General features: G+C 45.6%; 1 protein-coding gene across 3 annotated transcripts in view; it reads right to left on the bottom strand.

Moving 5' to 3' along the window:
* Window positions 1-1,502: 1,502 nt before the first annotated feature.
* PRKAR1B (protein kinase cAMP-dependent type I regulatory subunit beta) overlaps window positions 1,503-11,589 on the bottom strand; it is a 123,490-nt gene continuing 113,403 nt past the window's right edge. For all 3 annotated transcript variants that reach the window (XM_060282444.2, XM_035130525.3, XM_060282445.2), the window contains 2 exons: window positions 5,825-5,906; window positions 1,503-5,042 (listed from right to left, as the gene is read on the bottom strand). In XM_060282444.2, the coding sequence (XP_060138427.1) occupies window positions 4,870-5,042; window positions 5,825-5,906 (255 nt within the window). In that variant the 3' untranslated portion in view covers window positions 1,503-4,869. The remainder of the gene's footprint in view (window positions 5,043-5,824; window positions 5,907-11,589) is intronic.

Here is an 11,589-nt window from a genome sequence, read left to right as displayed (position 1 = left end):
GTAACACTGCTAATAGCTTCTAGCCACCATGTCTATGCTGTCTCACTACCGTTGCAGGCAGTATACCGTACTTTTCCGTGTATAAGACTAGGGGTTTTTTTACTGTAAAAGAATGATAAAAACAGGGGGCATCTTATACACGGATAGTGCATGGGGGGGCGTGTGATTGGCTGCAGCCCCCCAAATGGGGGCATGTTATACATGGAAAAATATGGTACTTCTGCATACCAGTTTCTGGGAATTACAGGAAGGAAGGATACTGTGTGCTCATGTGCTGCTTGAGAGATGCCTGGGTGGAGACTGGGAGAACAAGAATGCTGGGCGAGATGGGCCGGATCCAGCAGGGCTTTTCTTAGGATCATAATTGCATGCCTACTAGGGGGGGGGGGGAATCCTGCTTCTTGCTTCTTAATAGACTGCCTTTACTTACAGATAAAATCAGTGCATGCATGGATTATGCCTGCATCTCTTGGGGGAGCCATTCCCTCCGTACGGGAGAAAAGCATGGGGATTGCCATCAAGAAGTCCTTGCATTAAAAATCATAGTGTTTTTTTTTAAAGGAAGAATTTTAAAGAATATTCTTTTTTGACATATTGCTTTTTATTAGCTTTTTATAAATGTGTTTGGATTTTAGTGCTCAGTAGGCTAAAATCCTTCAAGGGAATTGTTTTTTTATTTTAAAAAATCATAGTTTTTAGAAAAAGTTAATTAGCAGCAGCTTTTTTTGTCCATTAAAAGTGTTTTTTAAAAAAACTCATTTTAACTACTTTATCAATTATTCACTGCTGCACTACTTATGCAACCTCTAGCTAGGTCCTAGGACCTATGCATCTATTTCAATGGGACTTCTATTTCAATTGGACTTCTATGGGTGCATCTATTTTTTGTTGAATTGTACCCAGTCTTTTTCTATCTATAAACATAGCTGCCAAGTCTCCCGTATTCCCCGGGAAATCCCCGTTTTCCCAGCTGTTCCTAGCTGAAAAAACGGATTTTTTTATTTTTTTCCCGGTTTTTTCTGGCGCGGCGGCCATTTTGGAACTGGGCGGAGCATTCTCAGAAGCGACTTTTGATGCTGCTCTGCCCAGTTCCAAAATAGCGGCAGTGCAACTTCTGGCGCGGCGGCCATTTTGGAACTGGGCAAAGCAGCATCAAAAGTCACTTCTGAGCATGCTCCGCCCAGTTCCAAAATGGCGGCAGCGCTACTTCTGGTCTGCTACTTCCGCCCGGTCCCTTATTTCTCCGACAGCAACTTGGCAGGTATGTCTATAAACCTTTGCACTGTGAGTCTGATACTCTCCTCAAATGTTTCCTGCATTACTACACCAGGCACATTTATTTATTTTTACCAATGCAGTCAATGAAATGCAATAAGCAAAACAGAAAGAACGATCAAACATTCACTCTCTTTTTTTCTCTCTCTCTCTCTTTTTTAGAAAAGTGCTTTTCTTTTAAAAAAAAAATCACACAGGACAGAATACCAAAACAGTTCACAAGAAGGTAAGTCTTAGATACGTATTACATATATTGTATTTTAAAAATCTTTTTTAGATGGTGCCATTACATTATCTAACATGGCATCAGATTTTCCACATTTCTCAATGCATGCAAAAACAGTAATCAAGGTCATAAATAAGAATAATAAACACAGTTTACGAAGCTCAAACAAAGTGTGGAGGGGGAGGGAACCCACGAGACTGAAACTCTTCTTGCAGAGCCAGGATCCCATCCTAACATTCATGGCACACAGGACACAGTCCAGCTGGAATCTGCCTCAAACAAGCCTCACTGGAAGATGTAAGGCCACCTTAGGTCTCCTAGGTAGCCCCCATTCATTCCGAACAGCCTTGCAGAATCCTGTAGCACCGTGCCTGCAGCCTATGAACGGAGTGAAATGTTGTATGGCAACTTGATTAGAGTGTCAAATCTAACGAGTTCGAAAGGTGGACAACCTAACAAACTACAGTCTAAAATCAGTTCACTTTTTACGAATATCGCTGAAATGAATTATTGTCAGAACGCAGCGGATTCCCTGCTTCCGTAAATGTCAATCTAAACATTACACAAACGGTGACTGAACTTGCATTCAGGGTGCAAGGAAGCAATTCCCACAGCAAAGAGACCTGACCTTTGCCAAGGTTTGCGAATTTAGGGAGTGTGGAAAATATAAATCGATTGCTTCGAAACTTCACATTCTGAAAAGCTATGCCTTTGGATACGGTTTTTTTTTTCCTTTGGTGTTTTCTTCACATCTCGAGTCCATGCAGGTGGACCACCTGCCAAGGAGTAACTTGTTGCAGTGTGTGGATGTCTTAAGAACTACTTTGCAAGCCAGTCATCTGCTTTGCCTTGCCAAGGGGGTGAGATGAATCTTGCCCCTCTTTTGGCACCTGATCAGAAGTCCAGGGGAAACAGCAGGGGGATCGGCAAAATTTTCTTCCACGCTGAGCAGGGCAGACACCTTGCATTATTAATTACAGGGGCGTACCCAGGATCAAAACTAGGGGGGGGCAAGGGGCGGGGCCAAGGCACGGGAGGGGAGGGGCCACAAAGTGGGAATGTGGACGGGGCTACAGAGCCCAGGTGAAATCAAAATAAACAGTAAAAACTACAGCAAACTGATCACAAATATCCGTTGCTGCAGCGGTCTGGCAGGCGCTGAACGACTCCCGACGTTCGGGAGACCTTTGAGCACAGCCGCGCTGTGCGCATGCGCCCTGCACGGCGGCCGCCGGAGTCCACAGCCGCGCTGTGCGCATGCGCCCCGCTTTGCGCATGCGCAAAGGTCTCCCGAACGTCGGGAGCGTCAGCCCTTGCCCCCTCCCACACAGCGCGGCTGTGTGGACTCCGCACGGCTCGGGCGCAAGAGACTGCTGCGGGCGCCGAACTCGCGCTCCGCTGGGCTGTCCTCCGCCTCTGCCCACCAGCCCCGCCGGCAGCGCCACTCTTGCCCGCAGCTGCCCGACCGGCCCTGCCTCTAGAGTAGGGCAGCGGCCCCTCCCTGCCCCGCGGTGGGTACGCCCTTGATTAATTATTACCATTAGCCCCAGCAAGGCTAATAAATGCTTGGGCTGGGCGAGAGCTAAATTGAGAAAACATTGCAAGGGAGTACGGCTAAACACCACTGCCACAACCACCCGTATTTCACCTCTCCAATCAAAACCAAAGCTTTACAGTTTGTTTGCTTTTCAGGTGGAAAATATGGCCAGGGATCACAGGTGCTAGTCAGGGGTCACACATACCCAGTATATTTTTGCCCCCTCAAAATCGCTCCATATTTGACTCTATGGGCTCTGCTGGCCATCTCTGCCTTAAAGAGTTTGTCCAAATTCAAACACAATTGGTACACTTTGACCAATTTGAAACTATAGCTGATGAAGAATAAACGAAACAGGGCCTTGTCCTGGATTTGAAAATCATTTCAACTGGAATTTGTTTCATTACCTTAAGCAAAAAACAGTTTGAAGAATTCATAATTAATCACCTTCCTGGCCCGAGTTCTTGGAACCTTTTCATTTGATTTCCTGGTTGCACCAAGAACTCCCATTTCTACAGCAAATTCATTCTCCACCTATTCCACTATCAATTGCCACGCGACACGTCCCTTCACGTGAGAGAACTTGCCATTGCTTGATGCTTCCTCCATGGTGAAGGAGCAGCAATGATGCAGCGCTAGAGAGCTTGCATCAAATACAGGAGGCCCCGGGTTCAATCCCCAGCATCTCCAATTAAGAGGGTCTCGAGCAGCAGGGTTGAGAGAAAGAGAGTTGTTGGAGACCTACCTTTCAGTCACAGGAGGCTATAAGGTATGTAGCTGGGTAGAACCACAGTCTAACTCAGTTGTAACATGTCTTCCTCAATAACATGCTGGATTCAGAAGAGGAAACAGAGTAACAGATATAATTGCCCCCCAAAAGTATTTCAGTTCTGGCAGTGTCAGTGTCCCATTGCCATGCCCAAGTCACCTGCTACGTGACTGTGCCAAAAGCAGCCTCCCTGACCACTGGTGCCAAATTCCTGAGCCATGTGGAGCTGCGGAAGAACGCAGGAAGAAGCTTTGATGTGGAGCAGCAAAACTTAGGTCCCACCCACTTCTTACACCACGTTGCTATTTTGAGCCACCGATCTCAGGGCAGAGTTGGATGTCCAAAAAGGAAGGGAAAACAAACCTTATCGCACAGATGAGCACACTCAGGGTGGGATATTCATAAAAGGGAGATCTGCTTTGGTGTTGGTCTCTGCTTTGAATATCCTTCAACTCTCTCTGTAGCTTAAGCCTGGTGATTTCAATGAGCTTATGTGCCTGTTGCTCCTTGTTGGACTATGGGCTCCATTCGCTAATCAACTCTTACAAATGTTAAAAGGGGATTTTGTAAATTTTTTGTGTTGGGGGGGAGGGTCTTAGGAAATGTCTAATCCCCCTAAGAAGACTTCTGAAGATGAATATTCAAGTTAAGTAAGTGGTTGTGGGTTTAGGTGCTTTGTTTTACAGTTTGACAAAACATAGATAGGACCAGCTGTTCAGCACACTTAGGTAAAATAAATGCTGAAATGTGTGGTTTTCAGTGTGTAAAATAGCATTCCGAGAGGCTTCATGACCAGGGCAACCAGGAATGTAATTCAGGATGTGAAAAAAATAAATTTAAAAAATCCTACAAATAGTTCACGAAAGCCACTTCCATCGAGCTCTCTACTGCCTTTTTTCTAACACAAGATAATGATTGGATATCTAGTGCCCCTGACATGATCATTTAAAAAATATACATAAAATACACATGTCTCTTGTTTTCTTCAAAAGCTATGGAACGGCATGGGTCGAAATTTAAGTGCACAAGTTTTTAACATAAAAGGCAGCCAGCAGGAAGGACTTAAACAGTGAGGGAAATGAAACTGTTGTATCTCTGGATGTTCCTCTTGAGGATTTCTGAGCAAGGACCAAGGACTCGTTCGAAGCGAGGGCGATCCAGCTTGACACACTTCAGGGGCCCACGAGCCACCACAGTGGCAGCCCGGGGCCTGTTGAGCAATAGGGCTATCTCTCCTGGAAGAGAGGGGGGGAGAGAAATACCAGCATCACATTTCTGAAGATTTTGCATGTTATCTGTTGCTTTGATCGCAGCCTTTGTTCTCTCCTCTGTGGGATTGTCTCACAATGTGTGTGTGTGTGTGTGTGTGTGTGTGTGTGTGTGTGTGTGTGTTTAAGTCTGCAAATGATACCCAATTAATTATTTTTCAATCATGTTTCCTTTACATTGAAATGAATGCAAGTTATGTAAAAAGTTAATGAAAGTTATGTATAGCAGACAGCTGGGTGAATTAATGTATTTGGCAGAAACTGGTCTGCAGCAGAATGGAAACAGCACTGCTTGTGGCTAATACAGATTCGAATGGAAGCCATATCCCTCTTTACCTCTACTGTCAGAGGCAGCATGCCTGGGAAGACACGTCGCTGAGAATGACAAGTGGGGAGAGGACTGTTGCACACAGTTCCTGCTTGTGGGCCTATGAAAAGCCTCTATTTGGCCACTGTGGGAACAGGATGCTGGACTAGATGGGCCACTGAATGGCCTGATCCAGCAGGGATCTTTGTATATATTATTACATTCCAAGCCAATTGGATCGTACTGTAGGCCATCTTGAGCAATTTTCAGATAGCTACTTTGGCCAATTGGCCACTAGAATCTGTCATGCCTCCTCAGCGACAGAAGCACAAAGGGAGACTCTCATCCTGCACAACGAAACAGGGCAACTCCCACAAAGCCACCCCAAGGATATAATAAACCTACACTTGCTTGTCTTTCTGAAATAAAATTGGGAATTTACCAAAATAATCTGATGGTCCAAGCCGTCCGACTTCCACATACTCTTCGTTGTCAGATCTGCGCTGGAGAACGGAAGCTGTGCCCTGAAAAACAGAGGCAGAAAGGTTTGCTTTACTTGAATGCACAAGTCTGGGAGAGGGACTGTAGCCCATCATGATTTGTGTGTAGAAAGTCCCAGGATTAATCAGTGGCACCTCCAGTTGAAAGCAGTCCAAACCCCTTTCACCTCGGTCACATGACCTAGCAACCTGGTAGAACTCAGTTGTTCCAAAGGCTGTTGTGAGTCAAGTACCTCCAAATTCTTCCTGGACAGAGTTTGGAACAGGGGTAGTTTAGGCTGGCTTTCTACAGATAGGGTTGCTCAGATAATTCCCCCTTCACGTTTCACACTTCTCTGAATTTCACAGTTCAGTTCTGTAAGGGTGACTCCGTACAGGGAGCCAGCCCCCATCATCCTAACATCCACCTCGCCAAGCACAGGGAGCAGCAGTGGGTCTGAAGCAGCCAGGAGGGAAGGGAGAGACTCGGAGGGAGGGAGCAGCCAGCGTGCGGAACGATGGGAAAGCTCGGGGGGGAGAGATGTAGGCAAGGCCTCCAGGATGCTGGAAAGCCCTTACACCACTTTGGCCAGGAGGAGGCTGAGAGGGCATCACTCCTTCTGGCGCAAGAGTTAAGGAGAGCACTGCGACGCAGGTCAAGGGGGAGGCGTTTTGGGGTGCCCTGACTACTTTGCTGGCGTAGGAACAGACGTACGCCATTGCCGGATTCTGGTTAGGACTGAGAGGTCATGTTTTAAGCTATCTCTGCACTGTAAATACCATGCACAATAAAAGTCTTTAAAGACAAACTGGACTCAAGCGGAGTTACTCTAGAGTAGCCACGACGACCCTCTGACAAGTTCTTAGTTCAAAAAAAAGTTCAACGCATTTTAAGATGAGCATTTAAGGATAAAACACACTTAGAAACGCATATGTTTCAGAACACCTTGCTCAGCATCGCAAAGAAGTCTGATCACTTGGGCAAAGTTTGGTTTGTATTCTTGAAACATGTCTGTGAAGAGAGAGGCAGTTGTCTCACTCCCCTGGCATCTCAATCATCCCCTTAAAAGGTAAAGGTAAAGGTACCCCTGACCGTTAGGTCCAGTCGCGGACAACTCTGGGGTTGCGCGCTTATTTTGCTCTATAGGCCGAGGGAGCCAGCGTTTGTCCACAGACAGCTTTCTGGGTCATGTGGCCAGCATGACTAAGCTGCTTCTGGCAAACCAGAGCAGCACATGCAAACGCTGTTTACCTTCCCACCAGAGCGGTACCTATTTATCTAGTTGCACTTGACGTGCTTTCGAACTGCTAGGTAGGGAGGAGCGGGGACCGAACAACGGGAGCTCACCCCATTGCGGGGATTCAAACCGCCGACCTTCTGATCAGCAAGCCCTAGAGTCTGTGGTTTAGACCTCAGCACCACCCACATCCCATCATCCCCTTAGCTCAAGCTATCTATTGTATCTGTTTTAGCACTGTGCTTTGTGCTCACTTTGGGATCAGTCATGCTCTGAGGCTGTTCTTTATTACTATTGTAATACCAAGGGGGAAAACCCTATGAAATAAAATATTAAATTGATGTAAGTTATAAGGTGGAACATCATCATTTATCATTCCAGAACTGAATAGATATTGCCCATCTTTCTATAAATTTATTGCCTCACTATATACTGACTGCATTCCTCTTGTATGCCAACTTCAGCATTAGCAAAACTTGCCAAGTTTTCTTCAGTGACGGAACGGAACCGACATGTGGAACCGACACAAAACTCATCTATCCCTACACACTACTCACAAGAAACCTATGGCTGTTTTTTGCTTAAATTTTCATTTGGCTTTAAAGAGGAGTCTCGCCGTCTGATGAGTCTCGTGTTTGGAAGAGTGTGCCGGCCAAGTGAAAGGGCTAGAGGGCAGCCTGCAGGTCTGCACATTTTGTACGACATGCCGAACTACTGCCCGATTAATACCTGCTGCTCTCAGTGGCCGAATAGGAATAATCTCCCAGAGATTATGGCCATTCTGCAGGAGAGCCTTAATCCCTCAGGTACTGCCTTGCATTCTGCCAAATCTTTTTCTATGTCTGCCTACACACCATACAGGTGAAGCACATTCTCCTCTCCCCACTTCACGAATCCTGGGAATCCTCCTTAACAGAACGACAATTTACAGCACCGTGTTTTTAATTAAAAAAACTACAGTTCCCAGGATTCCTTGGGTGAGATGTGCAGCTATAGTGTCTTCTACTCACTCATTCAGCCACCAGCTTTGAATGCGGAATGAGCAAGGTCTCGGCTGGAAAGGGTTGTTGCCAGTCAGAGTGGACAATACTGGGTTTTAGATGGACCGAGTGGCCCGAACTGGCACAAGGTTTCACATGTTGCTATTAAAAAAATAAAATTCCCTTATTGCGGCCAAATGCTCATTACTCAGCCAAATAATTTTGTCTGTGCTATCTGGAAAAGAAAGCTCCTTCATTTCTAAGATTTATTGCAGGCAGGGAGGGAGAGATTGGCACTCCTGCATTGCGTAAGGGAAAAGAGAAAGAATAAACTACCCTGTCTGGTCTCAAACCTGATCTCAAACCTGGTCTGGTCTCAAACCTGATGCTTGCAGTGTGTCCTCACAGCCCCTCGCTCTCCCTCCACATATCAGAGCCCAATAGCAGAGAGTTTTCTGGAGCAACCTTTTCTGCCACCCAGTTGCCTTCTGAATCTAAGGGACGCTGCAACTCTAATCTGCTGCAGGAGGGCAGAGACGGCCAGCCTCCACAATATTAAAAAAAGAAGATGGAGAAGGAGCAAAATATCTCAGTTTGGCAGCAGAGAGCACTGCCTATTCCAGAGGCATCCCCCCCCATTCTTGTTTTTTCAACAGTCACATTTTCTGCCTCTACCCAGCAAGAATGGGCCTACTGCAGACCAAAGAAAGCTTCTGATACCCAGACAACAGGAAGCAGATGTGAGATCAGATTATATCATTTCACCTCTTGCTGCAAAGCCCTGCGCTCCACAAATGCTTCCTGGAGCACTGCTAGGGGTGACCCTCCTGGAAACATGGTCTTTTCCAGGGCGCAAAGGACAGGATGCTCATAATTAATCACCAACAGCCATGCCATTTTACACTTGGGATAAAACCCTGTAGGATCTTCCATCTCAATGAATCCACATTATTCCGTCCGCTAAGGATGTGAAGACCAGTTGTAGAAACACTGATAACATAACCCACTAACGGTAAGCCGTTGTCACTCGGTGATGCACAAATATTGATGTTTCCAGACCCATGCTGCTTCCCCAAAACTTCTTCTGATTACCCTAAATGGTTCCAAACCCTTTGATATGGACAAATATGAACATAGAAAGGAAAACAGGGTCCTATGGTTTCTGCCGGGGTTGTCAGTCCTTCAACGGTTGTTTCTAAATCAATGGGGGCCATTTAGTTCATGAAAGAATCATTCAATGCACATCATTGCACCTTAGCGCTGTTCAATCAACTCTAATATATTTCATAGATTTCTAATGAAACCATGGAAACAACAGGCTATTTGTTTATAGTGAACAATGGCTCCTGGGGAGATACAAGTAAACACTGATTTATTCTTAATGGCCACTGCTCAGGCATTTTTCTGCCTATCTAACAAGACGACTTGGTGCTGGGGGAGATTCTTGAGCAGGCACCTCCAAACTGCGGCCCTCCAGATGTTTTGGCCTACAACTCCCATGATCCCTAGCTAACAGGGCCAGTGGTCAGAGATGATGGGAATTGTAGTCCAAAACATCTGGAGGGATGAAGTTTGGGGATGCCTGCTCTTGAGAGTCCCATGGACTGCAAGAAGATCAAACCTATCCATTCTTAAGGAAATCAGCCCTGATTGCTCACTGGAAGGAGGCTGAGGCTCCAATACTTTGGCCACCTCATGAGAAGAGAAGACTCCCTGGAAAACACCCTGATGTTGGGAAAGATGGAGGGCACAAGGAGAAGGGGACGACAGAGGACGAGATGGCTGGACAGTGTTCTCGAAGCTGTGAACATGAGTCTGAGCAAACTGTGGGAGGCAGTGGAAGACAGGAGTGCCTGGCGTGCTCTGGTCCATGGGGTCACGAAGAGTCGGACACGACTAAACGACAACAACAAGACCACAATTGTTATTTCCTTTCTTCCTTTCCTAATTTTTATACATTTGAAATTTAACAACCTCACAAATAAATGTGTGCCTATAACTTGCAGCCCCACAGACTTTGAATTTGCTATCACAGATTGGCCAGCTACACTTATCCTAACAACAGGTAGGTAGCCGTGTTGGTCTGAGTCGAAGCAAAATAAAAAAATTCCTTCAGTAGCACCTTAAAGACCAACTAAGTTTATATTTTGGTATGAGCTTTCGTGTGCATGCACACTTCTTCAGATACACTAGAAACAGAAGTGTCAGACCCTATATGTATACAGAGGGTGGTGGGGGTGGGTGGGAATGGGAGATGGGCTGATGGGAGTGGTAAACCTGTATATGGCTATTAATGGCTGCTGATGGCTGCAATTAGTCCTGGGCTGAGGTGCTAAAGAAAGCTTGATCATGCATGATGAGATAAGAATCCGATGTCTCTATTCATCCCAGGTGCTTCCATGGTTTTAAGCTTGGTAATGATTTCCAATTCAGCAACTTCCCTTTCCAGTCTGTTCCTGAAATTTCTCTGTAATAAAACAGCTGCTTTGAGATCTTGTATAGAATGTCCTGGGAGATTGAAGTGTTCTTCTACTGGTTTTTCAGTCTTATGGTTCCTGATGTCAGATTTATGTCCATTTATCCTTTGGCGTAGGGTTTGGCCTGTTTGTCCAATATAGAGAGCTGAAGGGCACCGTTGGCATTTGATGGCATACACAATGTTAGAAGATGAGCAATTAAATAGTCCTGAGATGGTATGTTGGATGTTGTTGGGGCCAGTAATGATGTTGTCTGGGTGTATGTGGCAGCAAAGTTGGCATCTGGGTTTATTGCAGGCTCTGGTACCAGTGTCCATGTTAAGTCTGGTGGTTGTATTATTGTGGGTGAGGAGTTGTTTAAGATTGGGTGGCTGTCTGTAGGCAATGAAAGGTCTTCCTCCCAGAGCTTGAGAAAGGGAGCTGTCATTGTCCAGGAGAGGCTGTAGATCTCTGATGATGCGTTGTACTGTTTTAACTTGGGAGCTGTATGTGATGACTAGTGGTGTTCTGTTATTTTCTTTTTTGGGTCTGTCTTGCAGCAGGTTCTCCCTAGGTATCAGTTTGGCTCTGTTGATCTGTTGTTTAACTTCATCAGGTGGATATTTTAGTTCTAAAAAGGTTTGCTGTAGATCTCTTAGGTGAGATTCTCTGTCTGTAGAGTTGGAACAGATACGGTTGTAACGTAGGGCCTGGCTGTATACGATGGATTGTTTGGTATGTTTGGGATGGTAGCTAGAAGCATGTAGATATGTTTGTCGGTCAGTTGGTTTTCTGTATAAGGTGGTGTCTATACGTCCATCCTGTATTTTTATAGTAGTGTCCAAAAAATGTATTTCTTGCATAGATTGGTTCATTGTTAGGTTGATGGTGGGGTGAAAGTCATTGAATGTCTGGTGGAAGGTTTCTAGGGTCTGTTGTCCATGTGTCCAGATAATAAAAATATCGTCAATGTATCGTAGGTACAAGAGAGGTTTGAGTGGGTAGGAGTCTAGGAAACGATGTTCTAAATCTGCCATGAAGATGTTGGCATACT

This window comes from Zootoca vivipara, chromosome 13 (genome assembly GCF_965207765.1).
Source record: "Zootoca vivipara chromosome 13, rZooViv2.hap1.1, whole genome shotgun sequence".
NCBI classification, from domain to species: Eukaryota; Metazoa; Chordata; class Lepidosauria; order Squamata; family Lacertidae; genus Zootoca; species Zootoca vivipara.
This window is presented reverse-complemented; position numbering and strand designations above follow the sequence as displayed.